The 21,054-nt window shown below is 41.9% G+C and overlaps 1 protein-coding gene across 6 annotated transcripts in view; it reads left to right on the forward strand.

Moving 5' to 3' along the window:
• Window positions 1-18,682, forward strand: part of LOC141107693 (cytochrome P450 2C8-like) — a 105,302-nt gene extending 86,620 nt beyond the window's left edge. For all 6 annotated transcript variants that reach the window (XM_073598598.1, XM_073598597.1, XM_073598599.1 and 3 more), the window contains 3 exons: window positions 8,178-8,365; window positions 13,666-13,807; window positions 13,886-18,682. In XM_073598598.1, coding sequence (XP_073454699.1) covers window positions 8,178-8,365; window positions 13,666-13,807; window positions 13,886-14,067 — 512 coding nt within the window. In that variant the 3' untranslated portion in view covers window positions 14,068-18,682. The remainder of the gene's footprint in view (window positions 1-8,177; window positions 8,366-13,665; window positions 13,808-13,885) is intronic.
• Window positions 18,683-21,054: the final 2,372 nt, after the last annotated feature.

Raw genomic sequence — 21,054 nt, forward strand, 5'->3', positions numbered from 1 at the left:
CTCACAGTGCATGTCAGCGCAAATGAGAATCATGAGGTCAAGTAACTGCCCGAAGAGCTCAGAGACAGAATTGAGGCAAGGCACAGATCTGGCCAAGGTTACAAAAAAAATTCTGCTGCACTTAAGGTTCCTAAGAGCACAGTAGTCTCCATAATCCATAAATGGAAGACGTTTGGGACGACCAGAACCCTTCCTAGAGCTGGCTGTCCGGCCAAATTGAGCTTTCGGGGGAGAAGAGCCTTGGTGAGAGAGGTAAAGAAGAACCCAAAGATCACTGTGGCTGAGCTCCAGAGATGCAGTCCGGACATGGAAGAAGGTTGTAGAAAGTCAACCATCACTGCAGCCCTCCACCAGTCGGGGCTTTATGGCAGAGTGGCTCGACGGAAGCCTCTCTTCAGTGCAAGACACATGAAAGCCCACATGGAGTTTGCTAAATAAACACCTGAAGGACTCCTAGATGGTGAGAAATAAGGTTCTCTGGTCTGATGAGACCAAGATAGAAATTTTTGGCCTTAATTCTAAGCGGCATGTGTGGAGAAAACCAGGCACTGCTCATCACCTGTCCAATACAGTCCCAACAGTGAAGCATGGTGGCAGCATCATGCTGTGGGGGTGTTTTTCAGCTGCAGGGACAGGACAACTGGTTGCAATCAAGGGAAAGATGAATGCGGCCAAGTACATAGATATCCTGGACGAAAACCTTCTCCAGAGTGCTCAGGACCTCAGACTGGGCCGAAGGTTTACCTTCCAAGAAGACAATGACCCTAAGCACACAGCTAAAATAATGAAGGAGTGGCTTCACAACAACTCTGTGACTGTTCTTGAATGGCCCAGCCAGAGCCCTGGCTAAAACCCAATTAAGCGTCTCTGGAGAGACCTAAAAATGGCTGTCCACCAATGTTTACCATCCAACCTGACAGAGCTGGAGAGGATCTGCAATGAGGAATGGCAGAGGATCCCCAAATCCAGGTGTGAAAAACTTGTTGCATCTTTCCCAAAAAGACTCATGACTGTATTAGATCAAAAGGGTGCTTCTACTAAATACTGAGCAAAGGGTTTGAATACTTAGGCCTATGTGATATTTCAGTTTTTCTCTTTTAATAAATCTGCAAAAATGTCAACAATTCTGTGTTTTTCTGTCAATATGGGGTGCTGTGTGTACATTAATGAGGGAAAAAATGAACTTAAATGATTTTAGCAAATGGCTGCAATATAACAAAGAGTGAAAAATTTAAGGGGGTCTGAATATTTTCTGTCCCCACTGTATATGTACCCAGGTCAAATTTCATGAATCGGGTTTACATCCACTATAACTTGGGTTCAACACTTACATGTGTAGCACTACCCCTGTAGGGGCCAATGGTAACAGTTGCCTAATAGTAGAGAGCCTGCAAGTCACCCAATCCATACACTCCAGCTTCAATTAAACAGTCTAGGGGATGACTTTTTTTGAAAATGATTGCTTGAATACCTTTACTAGGAGAGGGGTTAGGGCATGGGATACCCCAAAACCCCTTAGCACTTAGTGATTAGAGGACAGTATTTATGAGTGTTGGATGATCTAATGGCTCACAGCTCAGGACCATGAAGCAAAGCTCTGTGCAGTCTAAAGCCTGATACACACTGGCCAAAGGTCCGGAGACATAGGCCGGTTCAAAAACAAAAACGTCCAACATTCGGCCTGTGTGTATGCCGACTTCTGTTAGACGAGCATGCTGGAAAACCAGCAGTCACCCAACTCCCGATCAAAGTGTTCTGGCGGGGGGCAGTCCCCCTGTCAGAACACAACAGCTCAGAAGGGGAGATTGCTATACTAACTTTGCATTGTTAGTACAGTGGCTCCGACCGGAGTTGACATTTTCTTTTCCTTTTAACCCGCTGGGTTGAATGAAAAAAACTCATAGTATTTACCAGGCTTAAGGCCTCACAGCTAAAAACCATTAAATACGTTTCTTTGGCACCTAGTTATTTTGTGCCGATGAACAACTGCCAGTACCCAGTGCAATCTCCAGAACACTGCACAATCACAGGGATCAGTTTAGGGTCATTACTGACAACTCTAAAGGACAGCTGACACTTTCCAGCTTCCTCCAGACATGGTCCAGTGAGTGAGACAGTCCCTCTCCAGACCAGATCCCTTGTGGTGAGGTTCTGCAATCAGCTTCTAGCAATGTCCATCCAAGTCCTCAGCCCTGACACTACTAATGCCTCTAGAACAGCTACACAGTCCATGAGCTGCCTAAGGGCCGCAGCCCCCAGACTATGTAACCTTCCTGGGAAGAAGGAACCTAAGGCCCCTTTCACACTGGGGCGGTAGGGGGCGTCGGCGGTAAAACAGCGATATATTTAGCGCTGTTTTACCGCAGTATTCGTCCGCTAGCGGTGCGGTTTTAACCCCCCGCTGGCGGCCGAAAAAGGGTTAAAACCCCTCGTATAGCGCGGCTGTAGCCGCGGTATTACCGCGGTATAGCCACGCTGTCCTATTGATTTCAATGGGCAGGAGCGGTGAATACACCCCTCCTTCACCGCTCCAAAGAAGCAGCTGACAGGAGATTTTTTCTTCTCCTGCCAGCGCACCGCTTCAGCGTGAAAGCCCTCAGGCTTTCACAATGAACAAACAGCGGAGGCTGTTTAGGGGCGGTTTGCAGGCGCTATTTTTAGCGCAATAACGCCTGCAAACCGCCCCAGTGTGAAAGGGGTCTAACTCTTCAGTGCTTCAGATTATTTGTCACCATTCCAGCCCCCTTCTGGACATTCCTCTCCAAGGATTGGCTGGAACCTGATAAATATTCAGGCTGGTTGTTTTGAATCTCCCTCCCTAAGCTCTGGAAGCTTCTTCTAGAGGCAGGCTGGGAGTCAAACTCCCAGCCTATGAAACCCTGAACAGACTAGGCCAAACATCCACTGCTCCCTTTATTACAGAAGGAGCCAAAAACTAATTTTACCTACCATCCTACACTTGGAGGGTGCTACGCATGATTAAGACGGATGTACTTCAGTTTAAAAAAATCTAGAAACTATCTCCCTTTGCATTTGCATCAATAAGGGTTGATGTTGATGGTCAATCTTTCAACTCAAAAACAAATGCATGCTGATAAATGTAAAACAGACCTGCAGTTCAACTCTTAGACCTGTTTTACCTGCAGTTCAAATACACCTTCATAGGACATGTTGCACCAAAGAAACACAGTGCAACACAAAGCAGGTTATTTGCAGCCTCTAAACTGCCATGTACTGTATACTGCTAATTATATTAAATACGATTTTGATGACCTGCATTTGGTGTAGATTACAAGTGCAAGAAAACAATTCCCATTGACATGAGCCCTAAGAGTGCTGTAACAATGGGCTCAATTCACAAAGCAGTATCTACCACTTTAAGAACTGCGGTTAAATACCTCTTAGTAGTTTTTACAATTTTTTTTGCAATTCACTAAAAAACGCTACTAAAATAATGCATGAGCTTTTTTATGAAGTCATGTGGTATTTTATTAGTGAAAGCTAGCGATATTTTAATGCCGCCGGTAGCCGGCATCCTTAATGACTAGTAAAGAACATGGTTGATAAGAGCGGGAGGCCACCGGGTATCCTTAACAAGCAGTAAATATCAACTACCGTATTTATCGGCGTATAACATGCGCTGTCGTATAACACGCACCCCAAGTTTAGGAGGGAATTTTAAGGAAAAAAACTTTTAGGAGTAAAGTTTAAGGAAGAAAAACTTACATTAAAATGCCCATCAATGCAGCCTTATCGTGTCCATCTGCAGCCTTGTCAGTGTCAGTGCAGCCTTGCCCCAGTGTCCATTGCAGCCTTGTCAGTGCAGCTTTGCCCCAGTGCAGCCTTGTCAGTGCAGCTTTGCCCCAGTGCAGCCTTGTCAGTGCAGCTTTGCCCCAGTGCAGCCTTGTCAGTGCAGCTTTGCCCCAGTGCAGCCTTGTCAGTGCAGCTTAGCTCCAGTGCAGCCTTATCAGTGCAGCTTAGCTCCAGTGCAGCCTTATCAGTGCAGCTTAGCTCCAGTGCAGCCTTGTCAGTGCAGCTTAGCTCCAGTGCAGCCTTGTCAGTGCAGCTTAGCTCCAGTGCAGCCTTGTCAGTGCAGCTTAGCTCCAGTGCAGCCTTGTCAGTGCAGCTTAGCTCCAGTGCAGCCTTGTCAGTGCAGCTTAGCTCCAGTGCAGCCTTGTCAGTGCAGCTTAGCTCCAGTGTAGCCTTGTCAGTGCAGCCTTGTCAGTGCAGCCTTGCCCCAGTGCAGCCTTGTCAGTGCAGCTTTGCCCCCAGTGCAGCCTTGTGTGATCGCCGTGATCACCGCTGACATACACAGCCATGTGTAAATTCAAATATGGCGCAGAGACTGCAGGGACTCGTCGGAGCCGAGATACACATACACGAGTGTCCTCGGCTTTTCTCGGCGCCGCTCAGTCACGCCCAGTCCCGCCCTATGATGGACATAACACAGGTCCAATGGCGGGACTGGGCGTGACTGTGAGCAGCGCCGAGAAAAGCCTAGGACACTCGTGTATGTGTATCTCGGCTCCGACGAGTCCCTGCAGTCTCGGCGCCATATTTGAATTTACACACAGCTGTGTATGTCGGCGGCGATCGCTCCGATCAACCAAAATTGGCGGGGATCGGCCTATAATATGCACCCACGATTTTCCCCTGATTTTAAGGGGAAAAAAGTGCGTGTTATATGCCGATAAATACGGTATTTACTGGTTGTTAAGAATGCCAATGAGTGCCATTTACTTGACAACCATCTGAAATAAAATACATTCTTTAACTATTGCATGCCTGGACCATTTCCTATTTACCACCTGTATGTATTTATTTATTTTCTTTAGTGAATTGACTTTAATGCTGTTTTATGTAGTATTTATCGAGCATTTTTGCATTTTGAGGTAAATACTGCATAAAGGGATAGTGAATTTACATTTTCAGCATTGTATGCGTTATTTAGGAAAAATGTGTCAGATAAATAACACATGTAATTTGCTTTAGTGAATGGAGCCCAGTGTTCCTCAGCTGCGTCTGTAATGCAGCTACCCTACACAGGGCCTCTAATCCAATGTAGCATATTCTCCAAAGCACGGAATTACTGTGGGAAAGGCAAGTGCATGGAACAACTGCAGAAAGTTAGCTAAAACAATAAAGAATCCAAAGATATTTTTGATTCACAGTTTATATCAAATTTCACTATAACTATAGATAAAACGTTTTACCTGAAAAATGTGTCACCGGCGCAAAAAAAAATAAATATATAGATATATATATATATTGTGACTGTGTCTTTAAATCCAAAATCAGATCTGCTGCAGTTATAAATCCCCCATCAAAATTGTGGGGTATAAAATGTTTACAGTGAAAAGTGTGACTGCGCTGATCACAAACCTATTAAATATGTATCTTACCACAAAGCACATGAACAAATATTATATATGATACATCAAAAATTGCTGCATAAAACTACATTTTCACAATCCTGCGTAGTGATAGCAAAAAAAAAAAAGTAAAAAGTGATGATAATAATAATAATCGTGTATTCAATAGATAAAGTCCTCTTGATCCTCTGTATAAATGGAACATCCAAATCCAAGGTGCAGAAATTCACATCCGTGACTGGAATAAACTTTTCACCAAATTCGTGAGACACCACCACCTTCTGAAATGGGCACTCACCAGAAACAAATAAAAAATGTGCCTTTGGTTTATGCTGGGTTAACCACTCCACTCTATTTTTGAAGATTCCCAAATTGGTTACCAATGGTTACTCCTTATACTTCCACATTAATCTCGATATCCCATGGAAAGCAGACAACCATCATTGCGCAACATGTTTAAAATGTATTTAAGACAATAAAAATAGGTATATAAACTTACACTCACAAGTAAAGTGCCTTTAGACAAGCACTGAGTCTTTCCAGCAGTTAGTTTTGGGGCAAGCTAGCATCGTTTCCGTGTCCCGAGATCGGTGCGCAGTTCAAGCCTTGATTTGGTGCGGGCTGGGGCAGGAAGTGACATCGGCGTTTACCCAGAAGCCTCTGGGTAAACTGGCTTTAGCTGATTTCCGTCCTCCGGCTATAGCGCGGGCTTACTTTTCCAGGAGGGCATACATAGACGTCCTCCCGTGATTGCGCTGCCCGTGTGCCCCCCGCGGCGTGCGGGCAGCGTGCTCTGTGATCACTGAGTCCTTCATACTCAGCTGATCACATATCGGGGTAAGGGGTCAATCACAGTGGCTCTTTACCACATGATCAGCTGTGTCCAATGACAGCTGACCAGCTGTGTCCAATGACAGCTGACCACCAGTGCTGCCAATCAGTGCCCACCAGTGCTGCCAATTAGTGCCACCTCATTAGTGCCACCTATCAGTGCTGCCTACTAGTGCTGCCTATCAGTGCTCATCAGTGCCACCTATCAGTACCTATCAGTGCAGCCTCATCAGTGCCTCCTTATCAGTTCCCATCAGTGCCACCTCATGAGTGCCCATCAGTGCAGCCTCATCAGCGCACATTGGTGAAGGAGAAAAATTACCTGTTTGCAAAATTTTATAACAAATTATGAAAACTGTTTTTTTTCTTCAAAATGTTCTGTCTTTTTTTGTTTGTTTAGCAAAGAATAAAAAAACCCAGTGGTGATTAAATACCACCAAAAGAAAGCTCTATTTGTGTGAAAAAATGATAAAAATGTAATTTGGTTATAGTGTTGCATGAACGCGCAATTGTCGTCCAAAGTGTGACAATGCTGAAATCTAAAAATTGGCCTGGGCAGGAAGGGGCTAAAAGTGCTTAGTAGGCAAGTGGTTAATAAACAAGAGCTTTAATAACATCTACTCTAGACCCTTGCAAGTAAGCAAAATAACAGCTCTTTACTACAAGTTATAGCAAGGCTCCTATTAGTAACACTACAATAATTTCCACAGCAAATTAGTTATCCTTATTGGAGATGAGCCAAACAGGCCCTGGATTTGGTTTGAATAGGTTCTGCCAAGATTCAAGGAAGATTGGATGCCGAACCCCACTGAAATCAATGAAAGCCACATTATTATTATACAGGATTTATATAGCGCCAACAGTTTGCGCAGTACTTTACAATGTAGGGAGACACTACACCAACAGTACAATTCATAACAAGAGGGTTAGAGCAGCCCTGCTCCTGCAAGCTTACAGCCACATCTGTCAATTTACTGTTAAAATTACCAAGGTAGGGTCAAAAATTTGCATGGGGAACACATAACAATACGAAAAAAAATTAATAATCCAGGAGCAGGGATATTTTTATTTGCTTAAAGTGTGTCAGAAACCATGAAATCAGGCTGAGACAGAAGTACAGTTAAATCACACTTGTTTAATAATACAAGTAAAAAAAACAAACTTAGTCAAAACATAGCCAAAGTTCAGTAACCGGAACGGATAGTCAGCCAAGTCATAAGTCAGGGATCAGCAAGCAGGATCTGGAGCCAGAAGGGATGTCAGCAAAGCAAGTCTTGAACAGGATCGCAGGAGATAGTTTCTGTGATGTTTGACCAAGGCGAAGGCAGAGAACCTCTGGACTGGACAGCTTAAGTAGGCAGGACTGACGAGCAGGATATCATCAACAGCTGAGTAACTGTGGAGAGATAGGAGCTGGCAATTAGCCGACAGCTGAGTGGGCAGCTCTGAGAAGGAAGGGCTGAGCCCAGCCCTGACAAAGTAAAAGAATAAAAATGTCCAATTCCTTTAAAAAACATGCTGGGGGGAGGCAAAGCCAAGGTGCAGCTAATCCGAAAAGCTGCCAAGAGAGCAATGGTAGCTGCTTATCTCTGAGACAAAAAGACATCCCACCTCCTAGGGTACTGTCATAAAACTGAAGCATGGTGGGAGTAAGAGGGGTTATACTGTTGGCTCAGCTATTTTTTTTTTTTTTTTTTTTTGTGCCCAGTGTCCAATTATCCTGAAGGTGGCAGTGTAACCCAGTGTCTCTGATTTCCTTCTGATTCTGTGTCCCTTAGTGAACTATTAAGAAGTTATACTTTCTCTTCAAAACAGTTGAGAGGTATTTGCCTATTATGTAGAATACATGTATCTTTAATTCACCAGAAAAACATTTAAAACCAGCCCATTGCTGCGTGTTATTGGCTAGGAACTTAGCCAGCAAGTTTCTTTAAAAAAAAAGCTTTGAATAAACGGTGAACCTTCTCTGCTCAGCTAAAGTGCAGGAAGAAATTGACCATGTGATTGGTCAGAACCGCTGTCCCTACGTGGAGGATCGAAGCAAGATGCCATATACAGATGCCGTGATCCATGAAACACAAAGGATTACAGATGTCTTGCCCATGAGTGTACCACATGCAACTGCTGAGACTATCGTGTTCCGAGGCTACACCATCCCCAAGGTTACTTTTTTTTCTTTTATATCTTTATGCTTCAAGCCGCACTGTGTGTAACCATGTAGGACAGGGATCTTCAAACTATGGCCCTCCAGCTGTTCATGGGAATTGTAGTTCCTTAACAACTGGAGGGCCATAGTTTGAAGACCCCTGATGTAGGATGTGGGTTTTGTGATAACCAAAGATCTGGTATCTGTATTGTGATGGCTTGTAAACACGTAAAGCTGAACTCCAGGCAAACCACTAAATACACAGGTGAAATACATATAAGGGAATTGTTTTACCCGTCAAAGGATTTTTATTTCTGTCCTGCCAGTTCTGAGAATAATGCCACGTACACACGATCGGAAATTCGGCCAGCAAAAGACCGAAGAGAGCTTTTGGTCGGAAAATGCGACCGTGTGTATGCTCCATCGGACTTTTGCTGTCCGAATTCCAGCCAGCAAAAGATTGAGAGCATGTTCTCAATTTTTTCGGTCGGAAAAAGTTCCTATCCGAAAATGCGATAGTCTGTAGCAATTCCGACGCGCAAAATTACTACGCATGCTCGGAAACAATTCGAGGCATGCTCGGAAGCATTGAACTTCATTTTCTCGGCTCGTCATAGTGTTGTACGTCACCGCGTTCTTGGCGGTCGAAAGTTCAGAGAACTTTTGTGTGACCGTGTGTATGCAAGGCAAGCTTGAGCGGAATCCCGTCGGAAAAGCCATCATATCTTTATCCAACCAAAATCCTGATTGGGTGTACACAGCATTACACAGTACTGCCACGTGGCACAGCCCTGTGGGGCAGAGGAGGAGTCCATTGTTTTCTCTGCTGCAGCTTAATAACACTTACAGGCCCCCACTCCACCCCTATCTTGTGACTGGACAGTAAATGTAGACTGTAGTGTTAATTTTGTCAACTAAAATATTTTCGTCTATAAAATGAACACTATTTTAGTCGACTAAAATACAACTACAACTATAGCAATACAGATGACTATAAAATGACTAAAAATAAAATGGCATTTTAGTAAAAGACTATGACTAAAACTAACTCGAAATTTGATGGCAAAATCAGCACTGGTTATATATCGCAGTGGCTAAATCTGTGTCTGTAGTGCATGTTCAAATCTAATACCATAAATAATAACATTCATAGATATTATTAGATTTTTAACTCCAGGAGTATAGAATGAGTTTGTAAATTCTAGAGTAATGCTTTAATAACGCATTACAATTTAACTGGACCCATTTAATTTAACAATTAAAATTATTTTAGTTGATTAAAACATACTGGAGATTTTAGTCAGCTAAAGCAGCGGTACTCAACCTCAGTGCTCAAGTACCCCCAATGGGCCATGTTTTGGGAACTTCCCTTAGCTAAAATAGCTCTCATCAATACCATGTCATTGATATTGATTTACAGCAGCTGTGCAAAGTAAAGTAAAACCTGAAAACATGGCCCGTTGGGGGTACTTGAAGACTGAGGGTGAGAACCACTGGACTAAAATACGACAAAAACTTAAAAAATTCAGATGACTAAAATATGCCTAAAACTAATTAGTAAATAGCATTTTAGTAAAAGACTATGACTAAAACTAAATCAAAATTTGAAATTAAAATTAGCACTGGTTATATATCACAATGGCTAAATCTGGGTCTGTAGTGCATGTTCAAACCTTAATACCATAAATAACATATTATTCAATTTTTACTCCAGAAGTATATGAGTTTGGAAATTCTAGAGAAATCCTTGAATAATGCATTACAATTTAACTAAACCCATTATATTTTAGTTGACTAAAATGTACTGGAGATTTTAGTCAGCTAAAATACAACTAAAACAATTCAGATGACTAAAATATGACTACAATTAAAACAATATACAGACTCCAATCACTTCAACCAATGGGACTCAACATAGATATTGATTTGAAATGTTTCATAACTGATTATTGATTTTTATAGATTTTCTTCTGTGTGATTGGCTTCACTACATATGGGGAATATCTCATTTTTACTATTCGTTTTTTCCCTTTTATCTATTCAGCTACGGTGGTATTTTCACCACTTGTATTGGTTTTCTATAAATATCTATTTTTTTTTTAATATAAATATTTTTTATAATAAATTATTTTTCATTCACATTAGGACTTTTTCATTGCCATATGATTAGCCTCCACAAGATGGTGCTGATCAGAGAAATTTCCCTCTGTGGCATGTCAAATAAGTTAATTCACATTTTTTATGTGACGGGTTTTATTAATTATGGAATTTATGTGTGTTTTTTTTTTTTTTTATATACAGTACTTGTGTAAATTTCAAATGGTTGTCTAATATACAATGGTGTCGACAGAGTGTGTGGATTGGCATACCTAGAGGAAAAATTTGTGCCATAGATTTGTTCTCTCCTCCTCCATTTTTGAGGAGTCCCACCAATAGCAACCATCCCATACATATATAAGCAAGCTGGAAGCGGCATGACGTCACTTCCTGAAGACGCCAATCACGGCGAAACGTACGTCGACGTGGAGGATCCGTCACTTCCGGGTCCTGTTTGTCACCCCACACCAGGCTTTACCCCCATGAGCGAGAGGCAAAATGCACACCATCGCCATAGGAATAGCCAGATCCGCACACGCTGTTTACACCCAGTGACAGGCACTTTAACATGTGAGTGCAATTCACCACTTTTTTTGTCATTGGCTTTTAAATCCTATTAAAAATACTACACTATGAGACTTCTACTCTCGTCTCTTGTGGGGTCATTTTTAATGTCCTAGCTTCATCCCGAAGGGCCATTGAAGCGGACTGGTGTTGGCAGTAGGAATCAACTTGGTATTCCAAATGAGCAATTTGAGCTACCCTAAAAAGTGGTCAAACTCCAGTGGTGAGTTGCCATTTTGGTGGAAGAACTAGAAGCTTCATTTAAAAGCATTTTGGTGTTGGGTACACTATCACAAACAGACTTTTAGCTTGCTATATGTTCAATATTCCATTTTTTTTTCTTGTAGTGTTTTATGTTTCTATGCATTTATGTTCATGACATATACTGTATATTCACTTTTATATACCGAGCGCCTACTTTTTATTTTTTATAACACTTTGGGGGTTATTTTACAAAAGGCAAATCCACTTTGCACTGAAAGTGCACTTGGAAGTGCAGTCGCTCTAAATCTAAAGGGTAGATCTGAAATGAGTGGAAGCTCTGCTGATTTTATCATCCAATCATGTGCAAGCTAAAATGCAGTTTTTTATTTTCCCTGCATGTCCCCCTCAGATCTACAGCCACTTTACTTCCAAGTGCACTTGCAGTGCAAAGTGGATTTTCCTTTAGTAAATAACCCCCGTTGACTTGTTCACTTTTTTAAAGGGTAGCTTTAATTGTATATTCCTTACCCATAGGGGGACAATTCTAGGATTATATTTAATATACCGCTGTACAGTTGACTGCAAGAGGTTGTTACATTTCTTACGTTAAAAAAATATATTTAAAAATGGGTTAATGAATACAGAGCTAATATGTATGCTTTGATGAAGGCTTCTTAGCCAAAACGCGTCAGCGTAGCCTGTACCCGTGTACCCATGTAACCCAATAAAGGACTTTTATTCAAGAGCTTCCGAGTCGCCAGCCCTTTTCTGATTCAAGTACATTAATATGTATCTTTAATATCCGTCTGGAGCTCAACTTTAAGTAGTTATTCCATTACTCACAGACATACCAAGAAAACTGAACAAACAGGCCAGGTTGAGTTGAATGTTTGATCAGCTCAGATAAATTTATAGAGAGATAATTTGTAAAAATAAATGTCCTTAACATGTGGCATGTTGTGGTTGTTTTCTGTCTGGCAAAAAAACATTTTATATTTGTCTATACTTTTTGTATTTCAAGATAACTGACATTTTTTACATGATACAAATGCACATTTCCTGTACTTAAAGGGATTTTAAAGCTTTGTTTTTTTTTTTTTTTTTTTTTTAATAACAAACATGCCATACTTACCTCCACTGTGCAGTTCATTTTGCACAGAGTGGCCCCGGTCCTCCTCCTCTTCTGGGGTCCCTCAGCGGCGCTCCTGGCTCCTCCCCGCATTGAGTGTCCACATTGGAGAAGCTCTCTCCTACGGTGGACACCCATGCTGGGCGCATTGCCAAGTCCTGCATCTGTGTCCATTCACAAAATGCAGGATTCGGCCCCACCCCTGGCATTGCGTTATTGGATTTGATTGACGGCAGTGGGAGCCAATGGCTGCGCTGCTATCAATCTATCCAATCAGAACAGGAGACACCAGCTAGAGCTGGTCTGCTTGTTCCTGGCCAGCGAAGGATCGGGGTCAGGTAAGTAAAATGGGGGCTGCAGCATCACAGGTGTTTTTTTTTCACCTTAATGCATAAAATGCATTAAGGTGAAAAACCATGAGGGTTTACAACCCCTTTTAAATGCATCATTTTCTACATTAGAGATGTAATACAAGGTCCTGCCCGATTGGATACAATTAGTTGGTTAGATAAGGTTTGCCCCACATAGTATTGGTAAATCTAAATGTGATTGTACAGAGATTACATGATCAAATTGTAGTGTGTATGGTGGGACCTAGATGTTATACAGACAGGAGCAGTGGACAGGACCAGGTGTGACTGGTGTGATTGATAAGCTACATGCTGGTGAATCAGCAGTTGCAATGCTGATAGCCACTCCATACCCCCTCAAACATTTTTCATCCCACTGTAGTGCAAGCAGGACTACACGGAAGTGGCAATGCTACTCTCAAATCAAGAGCAGTGCAGTAGCATTGCCACCCCAACCCAGGAAGCTGCATTAGTTGGTCTTCACTGGCAGGCTTGGCGGGTATTTGTGGGATTTGTTTACAGAGAAAACGGTAAGTGTACATGCACTTATAGTTAAAGGTGAACACTCCCTACACTGCAAAAAGTTAACTGCTGAAAACTACACTACTTACCTTATTCCTCACGTCAGTAGGCATTGCTTGCACTTTGCAACCGGTCCTTCTCCCTTCCGTGCTTCGGCTGGAGGGGGTTTTAGGTAAGTATATCTTGCTTCATCAAGTAAGCTCAGTAAAAAGCTTGGCGGGTTTGGAATTGGCAGGAAGAAGGGAGTCATATTTTTCTAGACTTGGGCTTTAACAAGCAATTATTTCTTGCAATGAGTGTGTAGAGAGGGGCTGCAAAGGTGTATTTATTTTGTAATCCCGGGGAGCTTTTGTTTCTTTTTTTGTTTTTAATGAGGGGCCACAGTTCTACTTAAGTCTGTTGAACAATCTTTTATATATATTGCTTTAATAATTTTTTATCTCCTTGAAGGGCACCACCATTTTTCCACTTCTGACCTCTGTCCTGAAGGATCCAAAACACTTTCAGAACCCGCACAAATTCAACCCAAATAATTTTCTAGATGAAAAAGGCGGATTCCGGAAGAATGAAGCATTCATACCATTTTCTACAGGTAAATGGAAGAGTAAATCTTTCTTGAATGAGGCTTACAGTCAGCATTGTCATTGCCTTGTGTTTCTGTTGCCAACAGGGAAGAGGATCTGCCTTGGAGAAGGAATGGCAAGAATGGAGCTCTTCCTATTTATTACTGCTGTCCTGCAAAACTTTAATCTGAAATCTGATGAGGATCCTTCAGCTATTGACATCTCTCCTCTGCCCAAAAGCAACAGTACCATTCATCGGCCTTTTGATATTTGTTTGGTCCCCAGATAATCTTGTCCTCTGTCTGATTGGCGATGTCCAAGACTGAGAAGTTCATTATTCGTGAGACTTTTATTCCACAACAATGTCAGTCAAACTTCTAACTGCAACTTAAACATTCAGAGCCCGGACTAGTTGGCTAAGTGCACTGGGTGAATATTCTGTTTCCAGTTACACATGGACTGTGGAAGGAAGGACCCTCTGTTCTTACTACATGGAAACCTATCATTCAATCTAAATTTTAGCAGCCTGGAATTATAAATGTCACCAGCTTGAAATTTAAAGTAGATCATTTAAAATGTTTCTACATTTTTTTTTTTATAATATAACACCAAGTTTAAAAGTTTTATTTTGCATTGAATAATCTAGGGAAGGATTAAGAACCATTGTCATTTTTATAACCTACGAAACACAACACTTAATAGTTTTATGTAGAGCTACCACTGCAGGAGCCTCTTGAATATTGTTGGTTCTTTACTCTGCCGCCTCCAACCCCAAGAACAGACTCAACCCCACTGGCACACCTGGCAGTAGTGTAGTGTAAATACCACAGGTTATGATGAAATTAGAATGTAACTTTTACTGTGTGCTTGCTTTCAAGAGAACAAAACAAACAGTCACAGTAATATAAAGCAGTAAGCAGGTATAATGAGGTATAACAAGACAAAAGTTAAAGGAAAAAAATCAACAAGGTCAACTTCGTCTGCTCTTATAGGACTCCTTTAAGTGAAATGGCCCCAAGAGCAGAGGTAAACACATAAAAATAGCAGGTTAAGAAATGTACTGTTAACTTCAAAAGAACATCTGACAACCCCAAACAAATTGGGCTATATGAGTCCAGGCAGAAGGAGGGTAAAAGAATGACCTTAGTTTTGTCTGTCAGTCCTCAGCCTTCCTTTGCCTTCCTCACCCCAGCATCACAGTCCCAGCAGGCCTACTTAACTTCAATACCTGATCCAGTGCACTGAATCAACCCCCAATGTGGATCCACCTAAAATTGACTAGTGTCCTGAACTCAGATAGGGCCCTTAAGATCTTGAGTTACTTTGCGGTGGTGCACTTGTTGATCTCCTGTAATGAGGTGAACACAGTACATCCAAAGGGCTTGACAAGCAAACCGTTTTTGTAATCCTATGGGGTAGTAGACAAGTGTTTTCACTGCAAGGCAGAGTGTAACAGCATCACGGTTCTATGTAACTAAGGGAGGCAGGGCAACAAATATAAATCAGAGTTCTGGCTTATGAAGGATTGGGCGAAGGCCCACTCACCAACTCCTGTGTCTGAGGGCTGCAGGTGAAAATCCTGTGGTATCGGTCCTTGCAAGTGGCCGATTGACACCTCTTTACAGGGACATTGCACACTGATCGGGATGTCTGGGGATGCCCTCAGAGTCCTCTTTTTGTTCCCAGATGTTGACTCTCTGGCTGTGGCAGACGCAATCCCCCAGGTCTAAACTCAGTCTCCTGTCCACACGTCCAGACACTTCCCTGCCTCGTGGTAGTGCTTCCCTTCTACCAGAAAGCCTTTGCAGTAAAACTTCTCCCATATAGCAGTGTTTCTTGGGATGTGTAGTTCTCTGCAGGTTTATTTCAATCAAACAGTCTGTGCTGGGAACTCCATCTCCCATGTTCTTTGCATCTCCTCCAGTCCACCCTTGATTGGCCCACTCGACTCTGCCTTTGGAGAACTAGGTGAAAAGGCAGAGTGGGCTGTCTTGCCTGTGAACAAGTCTGTGTGAAGAAAAAGGGAGTGGGGATGTCCTTCATGCAAAGTTGACAAGCTATGTCTCTGTTCATTAAGAATCCTGGCCAGCTTGGCAATGTAATAAAGATGCATAGCTTCCGCTACACTAGAATTTTTAAGCAGAGCCAATCAACACTCATGCATAATTCAATAAAAACATCTGAAAATAGTGCAAAAATGCTGATGAAACTTTGGTGTGATCATATACATTTATGACACCAAAAGAATATACAGCATCTCACAAAAGTGAGTACACCCCTCACATTTTTGTAAATATTTTACTATATCTTTTCATGTGACAACACTGAAGAAATGACACTTTGCTACAATGTAGTGAGTGTACAGCTTGTAAAACCATGTAAATTTGCTGTCCCCTCAAAATAACTCAACAAACAGCCATTAATGTCTAAACCGCTGGCAACAAATGTGAGTACACCCCTGAGTGATGATATCCAAATTGGTCCAAAAGTGTCAATATTTTGTGTGGCCACCATTATTTTCCAGCACTGCCTTAACCCTCTTGAGCATGGAGTTCACCAGACCTAGAAAGGTTGCCACTGGAGTCCTCTTCCACTTCTCCATGAAATCAAAGAGCTGGTGGATGTTAGAGACCTTGCGCTCCTCCACCTTCCATTTGAGGATGCTCAAAAGGGTTTAGGTCTAGAGATATGCTTGGCCAACTCATCACTTTTACCCTCAGCTTCTTTAGCAAGGCAGTGGTCATCTTGGAGGTGTGTTTGGGGTCGTCATCGTATTGGAATACTGCCCTGCAGCCCAGTCTTTGAGGGAAGGGAATCGTGCTCTGATTCAATATGTCACAGTACATGTTGGCATTCATGGTTCCCTCAGTGAACTGTAGCTCCCCAGTGGCGGCAGCACTAATGCAGCCCCAGACCATGACACTTCCACCACCATGCTTGACTGTAGTAAAGACACACTTGTCTTTGTACTCCTCACCTGGCTGCCACCACACACGCTTGACACCATCTAAACCAAATAAGTTTATCTTGGTCTCATCAGACCACAGGACTTGGTTCCAGTAATCCATGTCCTTAGTCTGCTTGTCTTCAGCAAACTGTTTGCAGACTTTCTTGTGTATCATCTTTAGAAGAGCCTTCCTTCTGGGATGACAGCCATGCAGACCAATTTGATGCAATGTGCGGCGTATGGTCTGAGCACTGAAAGGTTGACCCCCCCCCACCCCTTCAACCTCTGCAGCAATTATAAGTCTATTTCCCAAAGACAACCTCTGGATATGACGCTGAGCACGTGCACCCAACTTCTGTTCTGAGTGAAATCTGTCCTGTTAAACCGCTGTATGGTCTAGGCCACCATGCTGCATCTCAGTTTCAGGGTATTGGCAATCTTCTTATAGCCTAGGCCATCTTTATGTAGAGCAAAAATTATTTTTTTCAGATCTTCAGAGAGTTCTTTGCCATGAGGCGCCATGTTGAACTTCCAGTGACCAGTATGAGAGAGTGAGATACTACCACATTTAACACACCTGCTCCCCAATCACACCTGAGACCTTGTAACACTAACGAGTCACATGACACCAGGGAGGGGAAATGGCTAATTGGGCCCAATTTGGAAATTTTCACTTAGGGGTGTACTCACTTTTGTTGCCAGCGGTTTAGACATTAATGGCTGTGTGTTGAGTTATTTTGAGGGGACAGCAAATTTACACTGTTATACAAGCTGTACACTCACTACTTTACATTGTAGCAAAGTGTAATTTCTTCAGTGTTGTCACATGAAAAAATATAATAAAATAGGGATGAGCTTGATGTTCGCCAAACAGCGAATATTATGGGGTGTTCGCAGCAAATTTGAGCGCCGCAGAACACCCCATAATGCACTGCGAGATTGCAGTGCATTGATGTCTGATGATTGGCCAAAGCATGCACCTGACCTGCATGCTTTGGTCAATCACAGTGCGCACTGCTGCAAGAGCCATAATTGGCCAAAGGCAGTGTGCCTTTGGCCAATCATGGCTCAGGGGGACTAAGTCCATGCCCCACACTTTATAAGGCTGTTTAGATTGTGGCCGTGTATAGTGTGTGACAGTGGACGGAGGTAGATTGAGCTAGATTAGGCACAGTGTATTGAAGTGGTTAAGGGTAACCCGTGCCAAAATTAAAAGAAATGCTGTGGGGGTCCCCCCAAAAATCCATACCAGGCCCTTCAGGTCTGGTATGGATTTTAAGGGAACTCCGTGCCAAAATAAAAAAAATGGCTTGGGCTCCCCCAAAATCCATACCAGACCCTTATCCGAGCAAGCAGCCATGGCAAGCCAGAAAGGGGGGGGGGTGAGCGACCACCCCCCTCCTGAACCATACCAGGCCACTTGCCCTCAACATGAGAAGGGTGCTTTGGGGTTCCCCCAAAGCACCTTGTCCCCATGTTGATAAGGACAACAGCCTCATTCCCACAACCCATGCCCGGTGGTTGTGGGGGTCTGTGGGCAAGGGGGGCTTATTGGAATCTGGAAGCCCACTTTAACATGCCCCCCCTATGTGAATGGGTATGGGGTACATTGGACCCCTACCCATTAACCAAAAAAGTGTAAAAAAAAGTAAAAACGACAGGAGACAGTTTTTGACAATTCCTTTATTTAAAAAAAAATAAATTGTCCATCCATCTTCAATCACGGCGCCCGACAAACCCGAAAAATATGTATTAAGAATAAGCTCCACCTCGATGGGAGGCATGCCGACGACTGCTGTCTCTTGGCTGTGACAGCTGTTATATAGGCAAGGGCGGGGTCATGTGATGTCAGAGGGGGCGGGGTTTTTCATGACTTTAACGGTGTTCGCACAAATTTTTTGTCTGTTTGCATGTTCTGGTGTTCGGCTCAACCCTATAATAAAAATATTTACAAAAATGTGAGGTTTGTACTCACTTTTGTGAGATACTGTATAATAACATCTTTCGTCAATTTTTATTCATCTTAAAAAAAGTTAATATTTTGATCTCTAAAACACAACATTCTAAAACCCATACAAAGCTATAAGCAAGGTATTACATTTTCCATAAGACAAATTCTATCACACATACAATTATGGCTTCACAGTATGCCCTAAATATTGTTACTGTACATTTGTTAACATAACATATGTTATTAGCAATTTTGCATCAAAAACACATCCATTGTTTTGTAAGAAGCCTGTCAGGTCTGTTGTATTTCTCCTACTGCTTGACGTCCTTATTGTTCTTGTGGGCAATAGAATAAAGTCAAGGTGGAGGTCACCTCTTAAATACCACCCTTCAGTCTTTGTGGGTGGTTTGGGCCATTTTTATAATATGATTTTTTAGAATTATAGGTTTCTAAATTAATGTTTTTTTTACCTGTCTATGGGGTGTTTTATCAATGTTTTTCACTCAAGATTCATACAACTTTCCTTTTTTTGCCATTACAAAATGAGTGAATCTTAGGTGAAAACATATACGACATTAATAGAAGTGGACAGAATAAAAGCTTAGGTCCTTCAGTACACATCTGTGAGCATTTATTCAAAGATCGACACAAATAAGAAGAATGTCTGAAGGGTTGCAGCACTTTTATTTAAATTCATTGCATACAGAATAATTGTGTAGCATCAGTTTCGGGTAATGACCCTTTTTTAGTCCCTAAACAAATTTACACTAGTATTGGCATTTTATTTATCCACAACCCCAATTCCAAAAAAGTTAGGATGTTGTGTAAAATCTGCATAAAACCAGATTGCAATGATTTGTGATTTCTATTCACAATAGAAAATATATCAAATGTTTAAACTGAGAAAATGTACCATTTTAAGGGTAAACATTTTTTGGAAATGATGACAGCAACTCGTATCAAATAAGTTGAAACAGGACCATGTTTACTACGATGTACTGTAGCATCCTCTCTTCTTTTAACAACACTCTGCAAGTGTCTGGGAACTGAAGAGACCAGTTGCTGGAGTTTTAGGAGAGGAATGTTGCCCCATTCTTTCCTGATATAGGATCTAACTGCTCAACAGTTCAGAGTCTTCTTTGTCATATTGTTCGTTTCAAGATGCACCAAATATTTTCAACTGGTGAAAGGTCTTTTACTACAAAGCCATGCTGTTGTCATAGATGTGTGGAAATATGCAAGGCCTTCACTTAAAAAGACGTCGTCTGGATGGAAGCATATGCTGTTCTAAAACCTGGATATATCTTTCAGCATTGATGGTGCCTTTCCAAATGTGCAAGCCACTCATTCCTTACGAACTAATGCCCCCCCACCATCAGAGATGCAGGCTTTTGAACTGAGCACTGATAAGAAGCCAGAAGGTCCCTCTCCTCTTTAGCTCAGAGGAGGCAACACCCATAATTGCCAAAAAGATGTCAAATTTTGATTCTTATTACCACAGAACCGTTTTCCACTTCGCACCAGATCATTTTGAATGAGCTTTGGCAGAAAGAAGATGGTGGTATTTCTAGATAATGTTCAGATATGGCTTTTTCTTTGCATAATAGAGCTTTACCTTGTTTTTTTGGATGGCACTGCAAACTGTGTTCAGACAGTGATGTTCGGAAGTATTCCTGAGCCCATGCAGCAATGTCCATCACAGAATCATGCCTGTTTTTAATGCAGTGCCATCTGAGTGCCTGAAGATCGGGGGGGCATCCAATATTATGTATTGGCCTTGTCCCTTGCACACAGAGATTTCTCCAGATTCTCAGAATCTTTTCATAATATCTACTGTAGATGATGATGACATATTTAAAGTCTCTGCAATTTTATACTGAGAAACATTGTTTTAAAATTGTTTGACAATTTTTAGCAGATTGTGAATCTCTGCCCATCTTTAGTTCTGAGACACTCTGACTGTCTTCAATGCTTTTTTTTTTTGCTTTTTTTTACGCAATCATGTTACTGACCTGTTGCCAATTAGTTGCAAAATATTCTTCCAGCTCTTCCTTGTTATTACCATTTATTTTGCCAGACTTTTGTTGTCCGGTCCTGTCCTGAGACGTGTTGCTGCCATCAATTTTAAAATGACCTTATTTTTTTTTTACTTAAAATTGTACATTTGCTCAGTTTAAATATTTGATATGTTTTCTATTTGTAATAAAATGAAAAGGTTTTATGGCATTTTGCAAATCATTGCATTCTGTTTTTATGACGATTTTACAATGTGTCCCAACTTTTTTGAAATTGGGGTTTGTTCCATCTATCTATCTATCTATCTATCTATCTATCTATCTATCTATCTATCTATCTATCTATCTATCTAATCACATACA

This window comes from Aquarana catesbeiana, linkage group LG09 (assembly GCF_042186555.1).
Source record: "Aquarana catesbeiana isolate 2022-GZ linkage group LG09, ASM4218655v1, whole genome shotgun sequence".
Classification (NCBI taxonomy): domain Eukaryota; kingdom Metazoa; phylum Chordata; class Amphibia; order Anura; family Ranidae; genus Aquarana; species Aquarana catesbeiana.